At 40.9% G+C, this 18902-nt stretch overlaps 2 protein-coding genes across 5 annotated transcripts in view; one reads left to right on the top strand and one right to left on the bottom strand.

Moving 5' to 3' along the window:
• Positions 1–13950, bottom strand: part of LOC113127476 (semaphorin-5B-like) — a 34595-nt gene extending 20645 nt beyond the window's left edge. For 3 of the 4 annotated variants that reach the window (XM_026302083.1, XM_026302084.1, XM_026302080.1), the window contains exons 1-7: positions 13814–13950; positions 13539–13587; positions 9512–9630; positions 6582–6781; positions 4958–5019; positions 2992–3100; positions 1032–1049 (exon numbers count right to left, since the gene is read on the bottom strand). The gene's annotated coding sequence lies outside the window, so the exon portion shown is untranslated. Of the gene's footprint in view, positions 1–1031; positions 1050–2991; positions 3101–4957; positions 5020–6581; positions 6782–7541; positions 7567–9511; positions 9631–13538; positions 13588–13813 lie in introns of all 4 variants that reach the window. The other variant, XM_026302081.1, reaches the window with a different exon arrangement.
• Positions 7854–18426, top strand: kpnb3 (karyopherin (importin) beta 3). The gene is made up of 26 exons (XM_026302079.2): positions 7854–8046; positions 10137–10217; positions 10988–11180; positions 11335–11437; positions 11572–11668; positions 11751–11855; positions 12564–12686; positions 12951–13071; positions 13181–13268; positions 13542–13648; positions 13829–13953; positions 14189–14278; positions 14530–14703; positions 14865–15083; positions 15198–15281; positions 15364–15496; positions 15612–15733; positions 15844–15940; positions 16047–16219; positions 16310–16421; positions 16620–16675; positions 16801–16923; positions 17049–17268; positions 17378–17606; positions 17714–17855; positions 17971–18426. The coding sequence occupies exons 1-26, from the start codon at positions 7873–7875 to the stop codon at positions 18055–18057; spliced, it is 3378 nt and encodes a 1125-aa protein (XP_026157864.1). The 5' UTR covers positions 7854–7872; the 3' UTR covers positions 18058–18426.
• Positions 18427–18902: the final 476 nt, after the last annotated feature.

The following is an 18902-nucleotide window of genomic DNA, read 5'->3' on the forward strand; positions in this document are numbered from 1 at the left end:
AATAAAAATCTGACATTTGGATTTTATTATCTCAGTGTGATGCATTGGGTTGACTAACAGTCTTAGTATTTCAATGACTAAGTCATTACCTCTAATTGATGCTGCTGTCATAGATAACAAGCTCATAGTCCTCAAATCTACTCCTTATGACAGACTGGAGTGTATTTGTGAGGAATATTGTGATGTCACAATGAATTTCAGTAATGACTACTAGTTCAGTCCATAAAAATATCATAAAAAACTAATAAGCTCAAATTTGCAAGTCAACCAAGATCACATTAGCCTTGTAATCATGTACAAGGGGTGCCACCACTGTTGTCAGCAATTATTTTAGGGCGATAACTGCAATTGTTACATACAAACTGTCAGGTACTAGCTGCTTCTAGTTAAAATATTCATCACTATTCCAAGAATCATCTGCTTAGAAAAGGGCAAAAGGGAATTTTAAACATTGCCTGTGGGTTTAATCAGTGCAACATGTGGTTCTTACTAGACAAAGGGCCAATTACTCAGACTGAAAAAAAAAACAAAAAAAAAAAAACACACACATTCAGACATAATTTCAGAATCCAGACTGAGGCTACTGAACCAAGGTTGTGGCAGTCATTTCCTCTGTCTACCTTACACTGTCACCATACCAATTTCAGCAGTCATGCCTCAGACAGAACAAAAGAAACATCCAGCACACATTACCTGAACCCCCCCCCAAGTGTTAACACGTGTCTATCCACACTACATGTAGTCTCTGAAGTCTGAGACAGAATGCTATACGCTGAGGATGGGAGTGAAATGAGGGGGAACTGGGAAGAGGGAGAGGTGAAGGGTCATATTATAGATCATTAAACCAGAAAGCAGTCTGCAGAGAGGAAAGACAGGCAGAAAAGCGGGCACATAAAATAGGCGAGCTAGACACAAAGACAGAAAGAAAACACAAAAGAATAAGTAATTGCGCTGACAAAGCCAACCACCACATGAGATGTATGCATGGATACATACACTGCTCGCAGAGATATAAGGGAAAATACACTTACTTGTTCACCATCACCAAACTGCTTGGAGAGACGAATGAGTGGCACAGATTCCGACGTTTCACATGGTGAGAGAGGAAGAAAAAAGCATAAGAAACAAGAGCGTGAGAGAACTTGCTACACATGGGCACACAGTGGCACACTGACCAGTGTGTGTGCAGGGAGGTGGGGGCAGTAAAGGGGTGTGATTGGTGGAGAAGGTGTGGGGGGGGGCAGCATTCCCATTTGTACAGACCAAACTGTTAACAGTCTGAATAGAGAGGGGCTGTGCTTATGTTTGCGAGATCCCGTTTTAGATTTAGCTATAAATGAAATCAGATTAACAAGATAATCTGTTGTGTTTTTGTTTCTAATATTTAGTCTTCTAAGTGCTGTGGTGTTTTTCCACTGCATTTACCACAGGTCACTTGACAACAGGTTTATACTTCACACTCTTCAGACTTGTATAAATAGTTCAAAAACAGTGGCTGACTGATGCTGCAACCTGCTTAAACCTTGACCAAGCCTAAACTACTTAACGATACTCTTTGAATTCATAACCACTTGTAGCACTGAGGAACAATGTTTTTCATGGAGCAACAGGTGGTAGCAGTAAGGTGGAAAAACTACAGCAATCTGCCAAGAAAAGAAGGGAAGAGGAAGACTAAAAAACATGGCTGCTGCCATGGTTGCTACATAAGGATACATGTAATGTATTTTGATGAGAAGCATAACCTTCGTTGGCACCTAATGCCAAAACCGCACCAATCATATCTTTGTTGACAATTTTATTTTTTGTAATTTAAAACAGTTTCTTTTTTTAAGTGTTTACACTACAAAATTTGTTTTTTTCAGTTAAAGTAAAAACTAGTGCCAATTGTCTTCTTACAACAATTAAAATGCACTGCGCTGCTAAAGACTGTTGTTCAAACTCAGCTGCTGTATCATCAGTGTGCAAATGAATCAGGAGACAAAGTCAATACCAAATGCCATTAACTCAGACAAACATTTTGTTTGCCTCAACAAAGAAATCCATTGTGGCCTCCAGACTCAGCTCCACTGACAGAATACATGGCACTACTAAAACACTAAAAGTAGCTAGTACATGGCAGAAGTAAAGTTAACCAGATATTCCACTTTTTCACGAACAAAATACCACAAACACACTACAGTTTAATTTAGCCCAATACGGAAACTATTGTGAAGATGTTTTTATGTGATTACAGCAAGTAACTCTAGAGGCAGATGTTATGAGTCTATTCCTCTATTACTGGGTGCACCAAAGTCATACATTCCCTGTTTGTACGCTTAGCGCCTTTAAACTAAAATGTCCACACAGGTGAATCAACACTACTCTGACACAGTTTCTGTGCACTGTTCAAAAACTGTTCAGGGCACTAAATTACATTAGACGTTCCATGTGTGAGGAGTACATCCCTGTACTGTATGTGCTAAGTTTCATTATCTTTAGTCCTAGAGGCTCTTTCAAATTCCACTGAATAAAGTTACATTCTTGTCCTCATTTCTGAAAGGTTGTTGGTTTGTGATACATTTATGATACTTACTTACATGCAAACAGTTCTAAATGCACCATAAATATTTAGGACTCGTCTGATTAAGACAAAGGAGATCTTTTAAAAATGACTTGAAATGCAGTTGAAATATAGCATTTTCTATATTTACTGTTTTGTCTACATCACATTCGTCAAATCAATTTCCTGTCTATGTCAACAAGTAGGAAATATGACAGGTCTTTGAACCACCAGTCAGGTGTGGCTGTGGAAGTGGATGCCAATCTAAGAAGGTGAAGGGGTGAGCTCTGATTTCGAAATTAATGGTGGCAATAAATCATATCTACTAAAAAACGACAGGCTCGTTAAGCTTCTTGTACACCCAGCAGAGCATAACAGACAAATAACACTTCCCTCCTCATCCCTCAACCTTTACAGAGCAGGATATTCATCTCTCTCAGCCTCACTCTCACCACAGCAGAGCAGCAAACCCCTCAGAATGGATGAATGGCTTATTCCTGTGCAGGCTTCAGGATGACCTCCTCCGGCTCTGTTTTTACAGCCCTCCTGTCACTGCTGAGGCTGAAAGATTACAGTCACAGTGAGATGCAGAGAGCTGAGTAAAAGCCAAACCAGGACCAGAGAAAGATGACCAGCTTTACACACAGCAGAGGATTACAGCTGGGGGTTAAAAAAAGACCAATGAGCTGTCAACTAAAATGACTGAATATGATAGTAACTTCTCTGCCCTTGTATTATTCTAAAGATGTGTCTGGTTTATAGCTTTTTTTCAGAGTCAGAAAATAGTGACAAATGTCCATCATAGATTCCCACAACTAAAGTCAATGTCTTCAAATGTCTGGTTTTGTCTGGCCAACAATCCAAAACTCACAAAAATCTGTTTACTGTCAGAGAAAACTAAGTAAAATCCACATTTAATAGGCTTGAAGTGTCATAACTGTCATTATAGTTTAAGGATTAAAAAATATCATTAGTGAACCTATTCAGGCAGGAATTTGATTTCCTATAAAACAAATTTGTTGCATAACAGGAGGCAGGGTTGATTTCTTTCTGCAAAAATAGCTCTGCTATGTATATATCTATTAATGAATTCATAAAAAACTCCAATGATCTCTATTATTCCATGACCAGCTGCAAAGGGCCACAGTGGTTACCCAACTCTTATCCCCCAAAACCAGAGCCCGACCCCCACCTCACAGCCCTCAATGGATGCCTTGTCCCACACATAGCACTCCCTTGTGAAACCGGTCTATGTGTGTCACAGAGAAATATTGACTTTTAATACTTCAAACCTTAACCTTGCTCCGTTTTAAACAAGCCTAGCTGTGTAGATTTTGAAAACGCTGCAGTCACTCAGGTTTACCTTTCTTCTGGAGCAATAAAACTGCTTACATGAGTCACACACACTGGCAAGGACAACTTTAAGTTAGAGGTTAGAGAGGTAGCTTTGTGTAAACATTTATAGTGTCTTGTGAGCATCTTGATAAAAAAGACTGACTGACATTCATGTAAATATTAAATATTTATCCCAAGTGAAAAAGAAATAGGTATTTTAAGTCTGAGCGCTCCAAACATGCCATATTTCCACTTGGTAACTTATTTATTTATTTGTGTAGAAAAAGAAATGTAAAAATGAAAGGTTTTAGTTTTAGGAGTAATTAGCCTTTAAACTATTTCCTGACCAAGGTTTAGTGTTAGCACCTCACATAGTATTTAAAAACTGCTTACATAAATGGTCTCAGTTGTGACTGATAAGACAATGACTTAAATTCTTGAAGCACCTGATAAAATATTAGTAGATAAAGTTAATTAAGACTCTCTTTTCCACTATCTCCCTAGCAACTACTGTATGGTCTAGTATGCAAGGAGGTAAACACCAAATGTGCATGTGGAGATATTGGAAGACCATGGCTTTCTACTGGGTTTTCTGGGAAATCAGAAAATACTAACAACTTTCCCTAAACAAACATAGATGAAGCACACACATGCAGGGTCTCAAAGTCAGCTCTAAATACAGGCAGGAGTGACTAAATAAAATCTGACCACCTAACTGCCTGTCCATCAGCCCCTCCAACACTAAACTTTGTTCCTCTCCTCATCCACATTTCTCAGCTATTCCACTTCAACCTGGCCTCATGTGAAACTCTGGAGGTCCATGGGTAACACATTCAGATGTCCAGTTTAATGATTTAATGCCACTTCCATTTAGTGGGTTATATATTAGCAGCAATCAGGCCCTCTATCCAGTGGAAGAGCTCTGTTTTCATAGAGCCCCAGTATAGATTTTACACTAACATTTAAAATGTGATGGAAAATAAAAGTCCTACATTAATGTCTCTGACCATTAAACAGCAATAAAGACATTTGATATTCCCTACATAATTTGCCCCTGTCTATGTGTGGAGGCTTGGTGCATACCTTTATATTTTTGAATGTGCTTTCCTTGCCTTCTGCATAGCCACTGGTTTCCATTCATTTTACTGTGGTATGAGACAAGAAGGAACAATGATGTCAGTGACATACAGCTGCAATAACCCCTCTGAATCTATTGCTAGTTGCTTAAGTTGGTATTTGCAATGCAATTCAATTAAAAATTAAACACTTTCTCGAAAGAGCAGTTCTATTATCAGCTTTTTACAGGTGGCAACCTGCATTTTAAGTCTCAAAATCTCATGATGATCCAAGCAATTAGAAAATTGACAATTGCGTTTTTGAGTATATATATTTACAGAACATCTTCAGTAAATAGTGGAACAAATACATATGCTATCAGATCACAGCCCCAGATATTACAAATTCTGAATTAGCACAACATTAGCAAATGCTGGAATACAGAGCAGTCAATTTACATTACCCTCTGCCTATACTAAACAGTACATAAATTAATAAAGTAAAGGTTTAATTACTTCTTGAATAAAACATCTTCCTGTGTCTAATTAAGTTTGTACTTCTGCAGAAGCTGAAGAGTGACAAAATAACCCCACCAGATTTTTTTCTAACACTGTTATTCTTTCATCTGCATAAGCAAAGAACTGGATACATTCTATCTGGATACATACAGTATAACTGAGAGAGAACAGAAGTGAAGAGAATTTAGCTGCAGTGTGCATATGCACATTTTGCTATTTGACAACTGAAGGCAGAAAAAAAAAAATGTGTAGGATGACCTCTCAAGTTATCAAAATTGTGATCCACAACCAGCACCAGGATTTCTTGCTGCTCTCTGTGCCCCTTACAACACACGACACCAGAGAGACACTAAAACACCAGATTAAACACAGAAACTGGTGCTGAAAGAGCAATTACAACAGAACACATTCAGATCATTAACCAGCAAAGACTTTTTATAAAGTCCATCACAGTCACCAACTCTCCCAACAGCCGTCAGGCCACGCCCATTCCAGCGTTATTATATTATACAATTAATAAACCTTGCACTTCACATGGATATTTTATGGTATAATTAATCAGAAACATATAATTTATGCAAACTGCTACCTTAAATACCAACTAGAAGTACTAACCCAAGCACACTCACAATTCACTGTGGTGGCCACCAGCAAATCTGGGCAAAAACTAGTCATTTGAAGATCTGTTTGCTCGATTACATCCTCAATGCTATGCCGAATTTACCTAGACTTTACATTTTTTAAGTTTACTTATTTACCCCAGTGCCAGAGCATGCAGCCCAGTCATCTGCAAACTATTTTCTTCTTAAAACTTGTGCAGTATGAATAAGGGGTTGTTGTCGAAAGTACAAATCAGCACAATATACAATACACTTGACCACGCCGAATAGGCCATATAAATACCACTCCAAAAAATAATAATAATAATAATTTCACTAGTCTAAGCACAAACGTTTTGGGTTGAAATTTGTTTTCCAATAGGTCGACAACAATAAACCTATTTTTGTGCAGACTTCGATGTCAGTACTTTCAGTGTCGGGGCTAAAATAAACAACGAAGATTAGTGCTTAGTGTCTTCCAGTAGCTAACTTACGAAAGATAGTTAATGCAAACTAAATGAATGTCGAGCTTACCTTTCACATTTCACTTATGGTGGTATCCCCCTGGATTTAAGTGCCTGGTTTCAGAGACAGAGCTGATGCAGAAACACACAGCCCACCACCCAGAGCTCCGGACTGCTGCAGCCTTGTGCACGGTAGCAAGTTACAGTTCAACTCAGACCAATAGGGGTGCTGTCAAGGGACTTATCTGACCAAATAAACTCTGCAACAACCTGAAAAGTAGCAGTCATACTATTAATTATGCTGTATAGGGTTTCACATAAGTCTGCGTGTGAAGATTTTTGTGCATCCCTGGTTTATAATTGTCTGATATATATGATGCTAAATCCACATCAGAATCGTCTTATATCAGTGTTACATTTTTTAAAATTTGTCTAGAGATGCATCAGAATTTGTCCTAAATATCCTGTAACTTTTTTTTTCCTTTGTCCAGTATTCCCACAATCACAAAATTTTACCACAAACATTGTATAAGAAACATTAGGGTGTTTATTGATACAGGGATATTGTGATGAAATGAATGTTGGAACACAAACATAAATTAAATATAGAAAATGACAAGAATATAGATACAAACATCTAGGTCATATTTGCACATTTGTTGCAGTTTTTCTTACACTAACCTACAAACACTCTGATTAGCAAACGTAGGTTGGCTTCATGGAGGGAAATGTGGTGCTCTGCTGCCATCTACCGGCAAATAGCCCACAATTCAAATAACATATAAGTTCAAGCTATAAATGGACAAACTTAATCATTGACAATATCTTATATCACCAATGTAAAGACTTTAGAAAATTATACAATCCGGAAATCTTCCAAAGACATAATTTTGCAGCCAAAGAAAATAATGACATCAACATTTTGAGAAAATATTGCAAGTTAACGTTACAAGCAAGTTGTCGCGGTCACTAATCTAAAAATTACCTACAGCTGTCAAATAAATGTAGCAGCACAAAACACAATATTTACCTTGAACATGCAGTGATGTAGAAGCCTTAAGTACCATAAAATGGAAAAAATAGGTTATAAAATTAAGTTAAAGTCCTTTAACACTGTACTTATGCACAGTATTTGAGTAAATATACTCCGTTACATCGGGTTTAATTGGTTCTGTTTTGCTAGTGTTGCTACTGGGACTTCCCGCGCTTTATTTATTCCTTATCAGCCAATAGGAACAACGCATTCTGATTGCGTGCGGGTTGCAGCCAATGGGCGCTAACAACCCGCGTGTGCCAATCTCGTGGGTATGCTGCGGGGCCGTCGTCCAATCAGCGGCAAGTAGAGGAGATAAAACAAACCAATGGGACGAGAGCGCCATTGTGTGACCGAAGCAGCGTCTGCCGGGCTCATCTCGCCGCTTCTCCACCCGGCTGGTCTTTTTTTGGATCTCACTGCAATGGCGGAACAGCAGCAGTTCTACCTCTTGTTGGGCAATCTGATGAGCCCTGACAACAACGTCAGGAAGCAATCTGAGGTAAAGGGGTGATCGCGAAGCCGTTTTCGTGGTTGACAAGTTCGGTGGTTGCGGTCGGGTTAACGAAAGCTAACCGGCCGTTAGCTATATATCCAATTCGGCCGCGCGCGCAGCGAGCTTACACGTCAGGCAGGATAGCCCACGTGCGATGTGAAGCCGACACCAAGTACTACTGAGCTAACGCTAACTATCTCCACCGTGTTGCGTAGTTATGTGGATTTAACACAGACCTTACACACACGATCGCAGTCGTGTTGCCCCGTGTCTGTGCGTTTTGGTGTGATTGCTCAGTTGGTTTGGTTGAGAATGAAACGCTCCGTGTGTTGGGGAGTGATCGTAATTTCAACAGTATCGCTAGGGGAGTACAGGAAGTAGCATGGAGCTAAATGTTGCTAGTTACATTAGCTAGCGAGCTAGCGGTGGATATACTGCACTTCTGAAAGATCAAATACGGGAATTCAGAAATGGAATATGGATTTACAAGCCACAGTATACGTGCAATGATAAGCGATAGCATGGTCATGGCATAGTTTTAGAGATGGACATAGGGAAGCACGTCATTCATAGGACGAGCTGTGTTAGCAGTAATAATGCAGTGGCCTTCATTTCATGTGAAAGTCATTTCAGCAAAATGGTTTAAAATATACCGTTTTCTTCCTTATTTGATTTAATGTTACTGGTGGTTAGAAGTCGCCCCGAGAAAGGCTCCTCTCAGGGCAGCTTCACTCACTGGGTTAGTTCTCTCTCAGGGTTTGTTTGGGCTGACTTTAGTTGCCCATTCACTTTTTCCCCCAGCACTAAAAGCCTCTTGTCGCGGCAAACCATTGTTACCAGTGTTTCCCCACTTTTGGATGAGGTGGTTGAATCTTATCACACCCCCACTGGCAGTCAGCGTTTTCTTTATTGAACACAGACTGTCTACCACGATGCTAAGCTCACTGGAATTCATCCTTTACAGAAGCTCTGTCGTCCTGTCTTACACACACATAATAGAAACTGATCCGTGTGTTAAGGACTTTAAACTCATATTTTATTAGCTACTGAACATTTGTAGGACTCCAGGTCCTGGTTTACTTCATTCAAAACCTGCTGAGCATGCTGTTACAACAGTGATACACCTCCCTTGTTTGGTTTTTATGTGAATTAGTTCTCATAGATTCAGACAAGAAATCCATTCAAGGTGTTATTTACAGGTTTCTCCAGCATTAAAGACTCTGGTTCTTTCTGTCCTTAGACCGAGTGAATTTTGTTACCATTATTGCAGCTTGCAAATGAATCACCTTTTTTTTTTTTTTTTTTTTTTTTTTTTTTTTAAAACTCAGAGCACACACCCAAGCCTCCACTACATCACCATAGAGCCATGTGTGTTTGCATTTCTCATGTGGCATTAATGAAGTAGCTTAAGTACAGTTGAGACCAAAACAAAGAGGCAGCATTAAAAAGGCATCTGAACAACCGGCCTTACTTGTTGAAACTTCTCCTTGGTGAATGATTCAGTAGTTGGATGCTAACTTGGGTGATACTTTGTAGGTCTTTCCAGTTGTTGGTGTGAAACAAAGCAGCCTCAGGGTATAGGTGTTGAGTCTATTAACACAACAATGGACAGCATTTCATCTTTAATAGAAAGGCAAATGTAAGTAGATCGGGAAAACAGCTTAATTACTGACTACAGGATTAAAAACTAAACTCCAACACAGAAATCCCTACAAAAATAGTCTAATTTAATTCTTATATTTTACTTGATCAACATCTTTTAGTATGATATACAGATCCTCAGTTTGTCCTTATTCCTTGATTGAATTGAATTTCTTTCCTCCAAGATAAAGTTTTTTATTACAGCCTTTTGATGCTTCAACACACAAACCAATAACTGTCTAGCTAATGTCCGAACAGTCCTCCACCATTTGTTTTGTTTCAGTTTGAAATCTGCAATAAAGTGAACATGACACTCATTCACTGCTAGAGATTTGTTTTTCATGGGACTACAATTCTGCATCTGTAAGCATGTACCAGAAGCCACATCTCATCCTTACAGATGTTCCATTTTTGTTTTATGTATATTGTCTTTTTTTTTGATTGGTTGTTTGCAGGAGACCTATGACACTATCCCAGGCCAGAACAAGATCACATTCTTGCTGCAGGCTGTCAGAGATGCATCTGCTGCAGAAGAGGTTTGTTCTTTGACTTTTTACCAAGACATGACATGTTTTGTCCTTTTTGCCTACATTGAAGAAAGGAGCAGACTTGTCTGTCTGGTTAATTTATCCCATGGTTAGGTTTTAATGGATTGTATGTCTGACTGAACTTCAATATTCACATCTTTTACTATGAATTTCAGAATATCAAAGTTCAGCAGTTATTGTACTATCAGCAAGGTAATACGTTTTGCTTTTAACCTAAGTGTTGAGAAGTCATAGTTCATGTGGTGATACGTCATATATTCACTTTCATGGCATTTTAAGAATGTAGTCCAATGTTCACATGGGTCCTTACCACAGTCTGGCAAAGCTTGTTATGAGTCACTGTTTTGGCATTTGGATACTTATGTTTACTCTGACCACCAGCTGCTCAGTCCCTCGTGCTTCCTCTTTTTCTTTATCTCAAGGCTGATATTTTTAGTCTTGAAATGGGAGCAGGCAGAGAGGTGCTTGGCCCAAGGAGTGACTCTGCCTTTCTGAGATGCTGCAGGTCTAGTCAGTGTTTTTTTTTTTTTTTTGTTTGTTTTTTTTTGTTTTTGTTTTTTTTTAAATTGACCACAGATTCAAAATTTTACTTCAGGCTCCATATCTCTTGTACATGCTTTGGCAGCTGTGAACCCTTTTTAAAAAGGGTTTATGTCAATTGCCTAAATAAATGGAAAGAAAATTGTAGTATCAAAACAGAGCTTGTAAATGTCATGGTCGAAGTATATTGAATCCTGTATGTTATGTTATCCCATTAGGTCAAGCAAATGGCAGCAGTGCTGCTGCGGCGGCTGCTGTCATCATCCTTTGAGGAGATCTACCCAGGCCTGACCATGGAGATGCAGACAGCCATCAAGACAGAACTGCTGACCAGTATCCAACAGGAGACCTCACCAAACATCCGCAAGAAAGTCTGTGACATTGCTGCTGAGCTCGCCCGCAATCTCATTGGTAGATATCCTCTAGGATGCCCTGATATTTCTTACTTAAGGGAGCATATAATCGAGGGCTGGGTGGTGACATATTAAGAGTCAAGCAATGACTTGGCATCATGTTCTTTTACTGTATTATTGTAACCCATTCTGTTGGTTGTTGTTTTGGGTAGATGATGATGGTAACAACCAGTGGCCAGAGGTTCTCAAGTTTCTGTTCGACTCTGTAAACTCTGACAGTGTTGGCCTGCGAGAAGCTGCCCTGCATATATTCTGGTAAACCCCTTTGCACACTTTTTAGAAAAAAAAAAATATTCACTGTATATTTACATGATCAGTGCAGGTGAACTACCTGTATATTATAGCAGAAGAAGCAGTGGCTGACTTTGTGGCTCTTGGCCTTGTTCTAGGAATTTCCCAGGAATCTTTGGCAACCAGCAGCAGCATTATATGGAAGTAATTAAACGCATGCTTGTTCAGTGCATGCAGGACCAGGCAAACCCACAGGTAGGATCTTAGGGCCATAGTTTGGGCAGTTGGGCAGCTCCTATTTGAGTGTACATTTAATTTTTTAACTGTCATCCTTTAGATTCGTACCCTGGCGGCTCGGGCTGCAGCATCATTTGTTCTCTCAAATGAAAGCAACACAGCACTGCTGAAACACTTTGCTGACTTGCTGCCTGGAATCTTGCAGGTAAGATACCATGACAGAATGTTGTAATGTGGCTATGGCTTTGAAATAATATTGTACAGTCCCCTCTACATTAATTTTTATTTTGGATGCTATCTGTGGCTTCCTGTAAGTTTAGGCGCTTATCAAGAGCATTGTTTAGTGATCCATGTAGGTACTGCTTTGCATACTAATGAGTTAAGCAGTCAGTAAAGTTGAGTGCTTTGAGAGACCCAATATTGTTCTGCTTGGTGTGCATTAACACATGCTAGCTTGGATCATACTGTAACAGGTTCAGGTGAACTTTGTAGATGCACTCAAAGCTTATTGTGTTGTGGATGTTCTACATTTAATATGTGGAGAGTTTGTAAAAAAAAAAAAAAAAAATCTGTAGATGGAAGCTGGGAAAGTAAGATGTGTTTGCATTGAAGAATAAGGAAGGAAGACATTTTCACACAGAAAGTGAAAACCAGTGTAACAGAGCAATAGCAACAGGGATCATTATACAAGTTGATGTGTTTCTCAGCACGAGATGAGAAATATAATTTCAGAATGTCCAATAAACATCATTTCACAAGAGCTGTATATGTTTTGGGATCCTCACTAAGCTTTGTTACAACACTGAAGTATTTTTGTCAGTGAGTGATGGAGGTTAAATTGTCAATGCTATAAATTCAGTGGAAGTATGCTACAGAAAGCTAAAAGCTGCAGAGGTAACATGTTTTTGATCAGGCGGTGAACGAGTCGTGCTACCAGGGAGATGACTCTGTGCTCAAGTCTCTAGTGGAAATTGCAGACACAGCACCCAAATACCTGAGACCCAACCTGGAGGCCACTTTGCAGCTCTGTCTGAAGGTGAGTCAGAGTACACACATGCAAATGATCACTTAACTGCTTTTGATATTAAGTGCAAAGTCTGGCCCTCATATCTGCATTGCAGTATTGTTTAAATGGCTCAGTCTTCTGATTTCTAACTCATGAGAATTACAGCTTCTTTTTTCTTTTTCTTTTTTTTGGCATGCAAGTTGGACCTTGACTTAACATTTTCAACCAAGCTGTTAAACATGAAAAACTCAGCTGCATGTGGGACTTGACCAGTGTGTTGCTATGTCTCCCTAGCTGTGTGCTGACACCAACCTGACTAACATGCAAAGGCAGTTGGCTTTGGAGGTCATAGTGACGTTATCTGAGACAGCAGCAGCCATGCTGAGGAAACACACAGCCATTGTGGCTCAGAGTGGTGAGGATATGGTTCAGTCAACTTACTGACTTGATGTTGTCCTACTTGCTTTTTGAAAACTAGATTTTTTTTTTTGGGTAGAATGCATTTAGACAATCTTTGTGCTCAGTGCCCCAGATGCTGACTATGATGGTGGACCTTGAGGATGATGATGAGTGGGCCATGGCTGATGAACTAGAGGATGATGACTTTGACAGGTAAGGCCTGGTACAGTGGAGTTCTTATCTTTTGACATGAGCAGAAACATTGAACTGTTTCAGTGGTCTGTAGCTCCACTCCAAGAAATCATTTTTGGCAAATTTCTTAAAGTTAAAGCATCACTTGTATTGACACATACCATGAATACTGACATTCAGCTTTGAGCTAACTAGTCAGAATGGTTTTTGGGGTGGCCAAAGACAAACTTGACCATGGTTTCCATGGTCTAACTGTTTGCACACTTGTGAGTGATGTTTCTTGTCACTCACCAGTAATGCTGTGGCTGGGGAGAGTGCTCTGGACAGAATCGCATGTGGTCTGGGAGGAAAGATAATTTTGCCCATGATTAAACAGCACATCATGCAGATGCTGCAAAACCGTAAGCAAACCCCCTCACAACTGAACATAGTACACAGAAACTTTGAAGAGTCATAATTGGGATGTTAGAATGTACATTTTTGAGAGATTTGAAATTTGCTTAAATAATCCAGTTATGAAACATTTAAATTAAGTTTGAACTTGGTCACTTGAGTATGAGACCCACGTTGTTTGTTGCTAGCTGACTGGAAGTACCGCCACGCTGGGCTGATGGCGCTGTCAGCCATCGGTGAGGGCTGCCACCAGCAGATGGAGGCCATCCTCCAAGAGATTGTCAGCTTTGTCCTCCTCTTCTGCTCTGACCCTGTAAGGAAAACAACCTCAAACTCAACTGTTTCATACAAACAGAGTAGCTGAGGTTAATGTCAGAATGTGCTTGTACATGTGTAAAGTTCATGAATGTACAAATGGATATTAACTTGGTTAGTTTTTTCTGACCCATGTTCTCAACCTTTTAGTTCCTAATGTGACAGGACTTGTGTGCACAGCAGGTGCTGTCTTGTATGGTTGTTTTGAGTTTGGCTTCCTTTTCCCTCTGCAGCACCCAAGGGTGCGCTATGCTGCCTGCAATGCTATTGGACAGATGGCCACAGACTTCGCTCCAACCTTCCAAAAGAAATTTCATGATAAGGTAACTAAATACTTGCTTAGAGATTTCAGATATATGAAATATCATGCAACAAACCTCTACTGGCTGGAGAGGTGCACCCAGCAGCATCCAGCCCAACAGTGGTGTGTATCTCCATTGTGTTGGCACTGTAGAGAGAAGAGGCCTGTCTTTAGACCTGTACTAATTGCCTGTGTAATGCAGCTGATTTGGAAGGAAATTTGCAAGGTTTAAGTAAAGTCTGATTTCTGAGGCTGCATCCTGTTACCTTGCAGGTGATTTCAGCTCTGCTTCAGACCATGGAGGACCAGAGTAACCCTCGTGTGCAAGCGCATGCTGCTGCTGCCCTCATCAATTTCACTGAAGACTGTCCTAAAACGCTACTCATCCCTTATCTGGACAGCTTGGTGCAGCACCTTCATGTCATCATGGTTGCCAAGCTGCAAGAGGTAAAGTATTCATTCTTTGATTTGTCAGTGAGATCACACCCAGAGGAAAAAGTGGATGCATCTTGCAAATGTCTGGCCTTTAACAGTTTACTTTGGGCCACTTCAGCAAGTCTTCTCCATAGCTGTCAGGAGTCTTCAGTGTATCTAATCTCTCTTCATAGCTGATCCAGAAGGGCACCAAGCTGGTGCTGGAGCAGGTGGTGACATCCATTGCCTCAGTGGCTGACACAGCTGAGGAGAAGTTTGTGCCATACTATGACCTGTTCATGCCCTCACTAAAACACATTGTAGAAAATGCAGTGCAGAAGGAGCTGCGACTGCTTCGTGGCAAGACCATAGAGTGCATCAGTCTCATAGGCCTTGCTGTTGGCAAGGAGAAGGTATGTGCACACAGTGTGATCTAATCATTGATTGGGAACTTCCTAATTTAAAAAGAAATTTAGTTCAGCTTATGCTTTAAATGTCTTATCTGTCCTTTTCTTTGTTGTATCTAGTTCATGCCAGATGCCTCTGCTGTCATGCAGCTGCTCCTCAAAACCCAGACAGATTTCAATGACCTGGAGGATGATGATCCTCAGGTAGGAAATTTGGATAGTCTTTGAATGATCAGCTTTCTTTTTCTGTTGCTGCATAGTCAACTTTTTGTTTGTGTGGTTTTAGATTTCTTACATGATTTCAGCCTGGGCCAGGATGTGTAAGATCCTGGGGAAGGAGTTTCAGCAGTACCTACCTGTGGTAATGGGCCCCCTGATGAAGACAGCCTCCATCAAGCCTGAGGTGGCCCTGCTTGACAGTAAGTAACCCAGTACTATTTAGCTTCATACTGTGGATGCTTAAAAGTCCAGACACCACCTTGTCACTGACACTGGGCTTCTGAACAGTATGGAATCTGAAAATGTCTCTTGTAGCCCAGGACATGGAGAACATATCAGAAGATGATGGCTGGGAGTTTGTCAACCTGGGAGACCAGCAGAGTTTCGGCATCAAGACAGCCGGCCTAGAGGAAAAGGCCACAGCCTGTCAGATGCTGGTGAGTAGCACTAGATGGCAGTAGCACTGTCATTGTTTAATCTGCATCTAGCTATCGATGCCTTTGAGTGTTGAGCCCTATTGGTAAAATGTCATGGTCTTGTGTTCCAGGTGTGTTATGCCAAAGAACTGAAGGAAGGTTTTGTGGAGTACACAGAGCAGGTGGTGAAACTGATGGTTCCTCTACTCAAGTTCTACTTCCATGATGATATCCTTTTGTTACACACAATACAGTCGATGGCCACAACACGATTTTATTTGACACTCAGTCAATTACAGAACTGTTGTTTTTGGCATTTCCTTAACTGTCTCACGTGTGCGGGTGGCAGCAGCTGAATCCATGCCCCTGCTGCTGGAGTGTGCCCGGGTCCGAGGGCCGGAGTACCTCACCCAGATGTGGCACTTCATGTGCGACGCCCTCATCAAGGCCATCGGCACTGAGCCAGACTCAGATGTCCTGTCCGAAATCATGCACGCTTTTGCTAAGGTAACTTTAGTTGTCACAGAAGATATCAATGTATTTACTCCAATTCAAGAACCAGGTCCAGTTTGAGCTGACTGGAGTGTGTTTTGTCAGTGTATTGAGCTGATGGGAGACGGGTGTCTGAACAATGAGCATTTCGAGGAGCTTGGTGGCATCCTAAAAGGAAAATTGGAGGAGCATTTTAAGAACCAGGAACTCAGACAAGGTGAGGCTACATCACAACTGTAAAGTATCATTGAAATATATTCCTCAAAACTCCTTGGTTTTAAGTGTTTCTTCTAGATTTTTCTTGCTGTCTTCTGTTTCCTGCAAAAATTTTTCCATGTGTACAATATTCTTTTTATTTTTCTGAACTTTTCATGAGTTAACAGTCCTTACAAGATGAGTCCTTTGTTGTTCACAGCCAAGAGACAGGATGAAGACTATGATGAGCAGGTGGAGGAAACGTTACAAGATGAGGTAGATATTTTAATAATTTGGTCAGGAAATGGTGCATGAGGCACAACCCTGAATTCATCAATATGTAATTTTTTTTTTTTTTTTAAAGTATCATCCAGCTTCTTTTTTCTTTTTCTCTCCTACAGGATGAGAATGATGTGTACATCCTGACCAAAGTGTCAGACATCCTGCACTCAGTGTTCAGTAGCTACAAAGAGAAGGTGCTGCCATGGTTTGAACAGCTGCTGCAGCTCATTGTCCAGTTAATAGTAAGAACTTATTTTTCCTGATCAGCAAGGAACAAATCAATCTGTATCAGCATCTGACTGAAGAGCCAATATCAAAGCACTTGCACAAGAGAGGTCAACATTAGCTTGTCGTCTTTCTGTTTCAGTGTCCCAACAGGCCGTGGGCAGACAGACAGTGGGGTCTGTGCATCTTTGATGATGTGGTGGAGCACTGCAGCCCCTCTTCCTTCAAATATGCAGAGTATTTCCTTAGGCCGATGTTGCAGTCACTGTGTGACTCGAGCCCAGAGGTTCGGCAGGCTGCCGCCTACGGTGTTGGTGTCATGGCTCAGTATGGAGGAGAGAACTACCGCCCATTCTGTACAGGTACAGCCTGGCACTCAGTTTCCTTTGTGGTGATGTTGGAGGTTTTTTTTTTTTTTTTTTTGCATTGAATCAGTACCAAGCCTGGTGTCTTTGCATTTCCTTGGTCCAGAGGCCATCCCCCTGCTGGTCGGCGTTATCCAGGCAGCTGACTCGCGCTCCAAAGAGAACGTCAATGCCACAGAGAACTGCATCTCCGCTGTTGGAAAAGTCATGAGGTTTCGGCCAGAGTGTGTCAATGTCAATGAAGTTCTTCCCCATTGGCTCAGCTGGCTGCCACTCAATGAGGACAAAGAGGAGGCCGTCCACACATTTGACTTTCTGTGTGACCTTATTGAAAGGTGGGACATCCACCTTACTTTTCTTTCAGGATTGGAGTGATACTGCATTTAAAATGTGAAGCATAGAAACTCCATTTTTCCTCATGTTGGTTTTCTTTTCTTCACAGCAATAACCCCATTGTCCTTGGACCAGACAACTCCAACCTTCCTAAAATTTTCCTCATCATCGCAGACGGAGTTGCAAATGAGTCAATTAAGAGTGACGATGCTTGCAGCAAACGGCTCGCAAATGTCATACGTCAAGTACAGGTATGTCATAACAGGACATATGTTTTTGAAGTGTTATTAGTTGTAACAAGTTGGGAGAAGAGTCAATTGTATCTCTTATTAGGGGAGAGTTTGACCTTTTTGTTGTGTCCTTCAGGTGTCAGCAGGACTATGGACACAGTGTGTATCAACACTCAACGAGACACAGCAGAAAGCCATACAGGACCTGCTCAATACTGCCTGAGCCTGAACCCGTTCCCTCCCTGAGCTTTAAAAAGCCCAAGAAGAAAAGTTGAGCTCCCGGCTCTCTTCCATACAATCCCTCGCTGTTAACACCCTCACCTTACTATTATACAACTCCACCTACATTTAGCCGAATGGGGGAGCAGGTTGGATACTCATGACAAGGGGACTTTGGCCATCCACCTCAGACTTTCACCCTTTAACCAAGAGTGGGAACGAGTGTCGGAGAACGGTGATCCCCATCTTATCACAACTGTCTTCAGACATTTTGTTTCCAACCATTCCGTGATATCTGACTCGTCTCGCCACACCCAGTGACTCATTCTCCATGTCGGCCACCAAAAACGCATTGGACAGTCAAGCTCAGAGGGGGCCATAGTGGGGGAAATGGGGACACGACATTCTAATGGACTGAGTAATCGAATGAGGTGAATATGCACACTGGGCGATCACTGCCTGTCTCCTGTGAAATTTTTTTTTTTTTTTCTTTTTGTATTTTTATTTTCTTGTTCCATGTTCCCAGTGGTATCTGGGTGGGAAACAACCTCTGTTTGCCCGAGCTTCAGAGGGTATGTTTCAAAAGAAACGGCATGTTTAAGTGGCTAACTCTAGAAAATATAGTTAGGAAATTTCTATCATTGTCTGGAAAGAGTTGACATTGATTTAAGCAGCTTTTGTCCATAGCCTTCCAGACAGCTGTTCAGAGGAAATGAATCTGAAGATGAAATGTTTGCTGACTGGTTCTTGGCTCCTTTAGGTAGCAGTGTAAGGTTTAGGGGCTTTCAGAACCTGTAGTGTCGCAGCCATGAAGCCTGAGACAAGTTGAAGGAATATAAATTGTAGAGT

Source organism: Mastacembelus armatus, chromosome 2 (assembly GCF_900324485.2).
Source record: "Mastacembelus armatus chromosome 2, fMasArm1.2, whole genome shotgun sequence".
Lineage (NCBI taxonomy): Eukaryota > Metazoa > Chordata > Actinopteri > Synbranchiformes > Mastacembelidae > Mastacembelus > Mastacembelus armatus.

Bases quoted from the DNA above. Each gene is read 5' to 3' on its own strand.
- kpnb3 (XM_026302079.2), top strand. From the start codon at position 7,873: ATGGGACGAGAGCGCCATTGTGTGACCGAAGCAGCGTCTGCCGGGCTC. The intron at 11,856-12,563 runs GTAAGATACCAT...GTTTTTGATCAG, and splicing joins TGCTGCCTGGAATCTTGCAG to GCGGTGAACGAGTCGTGCTA. The intron at 17,269-17,377 runs GTACAGCCTGGC...TCCTTGGTCCAG, and splicing joins CTACCGCCCATTCTGTACAG to AGGCCATCCCCCTGCTGGTC.